The 4,659-nt window shown below is 43.0% G+C and overlaps 1 protein-coding gene across 1 annotated transcript in view; it reads left to right on the forward strand.

Annotated features, from left to right (window-relative positions):
• TBATA (thymus, brain and testes associated) overlaps positions 1-4,659 on the forward strand; it is a 20,664-nt gene extending 16,005 nt beyond the window's left edge. The window contains exons 7-10 of the mRNA XM_025193861.1: positions 322-403; positions 2,066-2,231; positions 3,276-3,325; positions 4,569-4,659. Of these exons, the coding sequence (XP_025049646.1) occupies positions 322-403; positions 2,066-2,231; positions 3,276-3,325; positions 4,569-4,639 (369 nt within the window). The 3' untranslated portion in view covers positions 4,640-4,659. The remainder of the gene's footprint in view (positions 1-321; positions 404-2,065; positions 2,232-3,275; positions 3,326-4,568) is intronic.

Here is a 4,659-nt window from a genome sequence, read left to right on the forward strand (position 1 = left end):
TGACAAGTCTAGTCCAGTTCAAACACTAGCTCACTGCGCAGGACCTGTTCCAAGTCCTTTGTGGTGCATATCCCACACTTGGAGGCAGTAGACTTACATACAGTATCCTCTAGGTCTTCTATTTCATCTTCAGACATGTGGGCTAGCCCCTGAGCAGGCAAATGTAGCTCAGTAAAACTGCAAGACAAAGTCCACATTAGTGTAGTATCAAGACAAACAGTGCATACCACCCTGACCTCCTATTCATCTGTTGCAGGTACAGGCCGTGTCACTTTGACCTGAGCATGCTGATACTTTTTCACTTTGCTCTTCTGCCAACAGATTTTAGAGCTGCTGTGTCAGATCCTGCAGACAGACTCGTTGATGGCTATTCAGGAATGGCTGCTCACAGCTGGCCAGAGAGGTGTGAAGAACCTGGAGTCAGAGGCTTGAAGCTTCAATGGGAAGAATTGGCTCCTACTTCTATCCTGACAACTTGACACCCTCACCATTTCTATAAGTTTATTCCCATTGTATATTGTAGAGACTGCAAGTTGATCAGACTTCAGGGTTGCATACTTGTGGAAGAAACATCTCTTCATTTGTTAGAGTTTTCTAATAACCCTATAAACCATAAATTACTTCATTTGCAGTAACTGATGAAGACCTAAGTATTTGAATTTTATTTGGTGTTCAGGTGCCTGAACACTACCAGTGATGGGACAACTGGACAGATGGATAGATTTCTAAAATTTGCCTCTCAGGTCACGAACAGTTTTTTATTTCATTCCCTCCTTCTGTCCAGTGTCTGCTTTTGGAGCTTCACTGCCAGTTATCAATGAGTATCCACAGTTAAATCAAAAGTTTTTTCTCATATAAAACGTACAGGTTAACAATTTCAAAATAACCTCAGTGACCAGATATCCATATGTGCTGGCTTCCCATTAACCTCTTGGTGCTTGGTATCTATGAAAGTCAGGTCACTACAGGCTTTTCTACAACGCTACTGAGCTGAGTTCAGAGCCACTGCCTAGGAGCACCCTGTCACACAGTCTGACAAAACCCATGCTAAATCCTGGAAATGGGTCACTATAGCCAGTTTAGAGTGGCCCTGAGTGCATGCCAAAGAGCATGCTCAAGACAGGGAGCCTAAAAGCAGCACTGGGGCATATGCTCAGAGCCACCCTAAGACAGCTACACTGCCTAATATTCAGGTTTTAGCACATACCAAGCAGGAGCAACTGGAAAGGAAATGTTATTTGGTGACTATGCCAGAATAACTTCAGAAACAGTGTAGACACAACCTTATGAATCTGCTTCAGTTTGGCTTCAGATGGCTTTTAGGGCCCTGTGTTTAAACATTTTTGGTTCTCTGTTATAGGCTGCAGCTGCCACTGCAGTTGATGCTGATGTTGCTAAATGAAGACTGCAGTACTGGATTATAATATTAAAATGCAGTGGTAGGAAGATAAATATTCTTAGCCACATTGTATTTATTGTATTAATTATAAGGGTACATTTTTCAATGGATGTAATTAATGAGTGGGAGAAAAGTTATTTTCCCTTGGAAGTCATAGTAGGTGTTGATGTAGCATTCTTATCATGGAAGCACTGTAGTCTATGGCTCCACAAATCTGCCTATAGCAAGGGAGCATTACACATGCCACCTCTCCAGGAGCAGGATATCATGAGAAGGTTTGCTTGATATGTAGGAGTATGGAAGGATTCAAATACAAGGGCAGGAGGATGCAAGCCACTAATCAGACACCACAGAAGGTAAAAGTAAGATTTGGGGGCAAATAGAACATAGCAATATAGCAATCAGATGACATGGTATTGTGTAGGTATGGTATGAGAACTACATCATCTCCAGGGGCATTTTCAATTTGGCAGGACACAAAAGAGGGGACCCTGTCAGGTTGATTAATGCTACATGAATGGAAATAAAAGATGAAAAATTAACAAAAACAAGCAAGTGGGGATTACAAGGAAGGGTGGGGGGGAATTAGCATGGTTAAAACTTCTCTCTTTTTTGTTGGAATGACTACAATTCTTCTGCTTTCTACTTGTTTTTATCTCCTTGCAGAAAAGGATCTTGTTATGGGGATGTTACAGACTGCAACTGCCAACCTACAACTTGAACCCCAGTCCCTGACAACAAACACAGAGGAGAGGCCACAGACACAAATTTCCCAGATCACAGCAGGTCTGCCCTCCAGAGGGCATCACTTAGGAAGGAGCTCTTCAACCAGGTTCTCTCAAAATATAACCCAATGGATATTTATCACTCAAAAGCAAACTGAAAATCTCACGTACAGGTGGCTGGAGACATGCTGAGTACATTTCAGAGCAATGGCCATTTCAGAGCATTTCAGATCAAACAATCTTAATAAAAGTTATCTTCCCATTCTCTTTGAATTGGCAGTGACACAGTTGGCAGTCACTGCTCAGTGGGCATTGCTCAATGGAAGCTCAGGCTTGCACACAGGACAAAGGTTAAGGAGACTTGGTAAAACTGTGCAGTGATCCAGCTTTCAATAGTTTTTATGGAACTACAGCTAAAATAGGAAGAGGAGAATAATTAGAAAATAAAAATACACATGGATGCAGAAAGTGAACAGGGAAGTGGCAGACCAGTTCTGTCACTTCATGGCCACCAGCTTTACTTACCATTTAGAACAGTGGTGCTCAACCTTTTCACCTGGCAGACCGGACGGGCATGACCAGTTCCTCTGTGGGCCAGATCCAACTGGTGGATCCAATCCAACACCTGAGGCAGTCGCAGCGGGGGCCCAAGCAGCCATGCTGAGAGGGACAGGAGGCAGCCAAGTTTTCACCCAGTTGTGTGGGGGAAGAGGGTTTGTCCCAGACTCAACCCAGCCCCACAGGGGGTGAGGGGACATGATTCAGCCCTGATCTCTCCCCAAGGGGATTCGCTCCCCAAGGGGTGGAGAGGGGGCATGGCTTGAACCTGAGGAAGGAAGGGGCTGTGGCTCAGCACCAGCCTAGCTGCACAGAGGGAAGGGGGCATGGCCTGGCCCCAATCTGGCTATGCAGCTGTAAGGTTGTGACCTGGCTCCAACATATGGCTCAGGGCTTGAGATTCTGAAAGCAGAGCAGGGTGGTAGTATTAACTGCTGCGGCTTCTCTGCCGCCAAATTTCCTGACTATTGGGGAGCCCCATGGGCTGGATTTCAAGGCTCAGCAGGCTGCATTTGGCCCATGGGCTGCAGGTTGAGCATCCCTGATTTAGAACACAAAAATGATTACTTTTTCTCTTCATTTCTTTATTTTAGATTTTCTCAGAAAAAGAAACAAGAACCTATTCCAGAAGAAGAGAAACCAGGTAAACATTATAATAATGCATGCTTTAAACATGCATGATCTAAATTCCTTTTATAACCAAGATTCTTAAAGCATCTTTATACACATCATGTAAGTCTCAGTAGTCCTTTATGTAAGGAGATATTATTCTATCTATTTTTCAGATGGTGATTTTGTATCTTAGAGAAGCTGAATGACTTTCTATGGGTCACAAATCATGTAACCACTTGAACCCATTCCATGAACACTTATGTTTTAAGATGAGAGCAAGAATATGATCCAGATAGATTAAAAAATAAATAGCAGCAAGGTTCCTTTGTGTGTGTATTTTTGAAATGCAGAGTAGGAGGTCAATACCTTTTGCAAGGGTATCTCTGAGTGAATAGTAACACATGACCTGTGAAAATGTTTAATCAGACTGGGATTTGGGTATGGAGACAAGGTTAAAATCTCATTCTAAGTTTGGCTGTGAAAATTCCATTAAGCAAGTACCTGGAGGTTTGACCAGTTGTACTTCTCTGCAGGTAGCAATCAGTCAACTAGATTTTTAAAGAGTAAGATACCAGTATATTTCAACTTGCTACACTCTAAGATCTGGTCTTCAAGCAACAAATGATCAAATGCAAATAAGCAAATGTGGCACTCCCTGCTAAATTTAACTGTTCCAAATATGGGATTTTATCAACGTGGCCTTTGACGCAAATGATTTTTGTTTATCTTGACTAAGTACAGCAATGCATGCGGTTGCAACCAGCAAAGACAATAGGAAAAAGACATTCTGAAAAAATTTGCGACTTAGGAGCCTAAGTCCTATTTTCTAAAGTAACATGGGTGATAAGAAAATTAAGTCACTTAGCACCTGGTTTATACGGGTGAGAAGTTAAATACTTAGAGGGATTGTCTATGTTTGTCAATTTTGCTGCAACAGACAATGTTTGGAAGTCACTAAGCCACCAAAGTGCACACATATCTCCTGGAAGCTCCATGAAGCTCTGCAAGCAACATAAAATGTGCACCTTAACAAGTCACCAGCTGTGAAAGGGACTGTGGCAGCCAGCAGGAGGCAGGGGGGTGTACACATGCCTTCTGCCAGCTAGCAGACAGGGGCAGAAACCTTCTTCTGGCTAGAGAGATGGTATAAATGCTGAGGAGCTCTGAGTGTTGGTGCACTCGGTTTTATCAACAGAAATCAAACTCTATGTAGTGTAGACCATACCGGAATCTGGTGGAAGTAAACCCATCTTGTGTGTGTTTTTCATTTCCAGTGCACATTGGAACTGCAGAAGTTCTCCAGTTTCATTCTTCCCAGCAGAATCAGCCAGACCCAACCAGCTAACATGATCTGCCATTGTTCCT

The sequence above is a fragment of the Alligator sinensis genome, unplaced genomic scaffold (assembly GCF_000455745.1).
Source record: "Alligator sinensis unplaced genomic scaffold, ASM45574v1 scaffold641_2, whole genome shotgun sequence".
NCBI lineage: Eukaryota > Metazoa > Chordata > Crocodylia > Alligatoridae > Alligator > Alligator sinensis.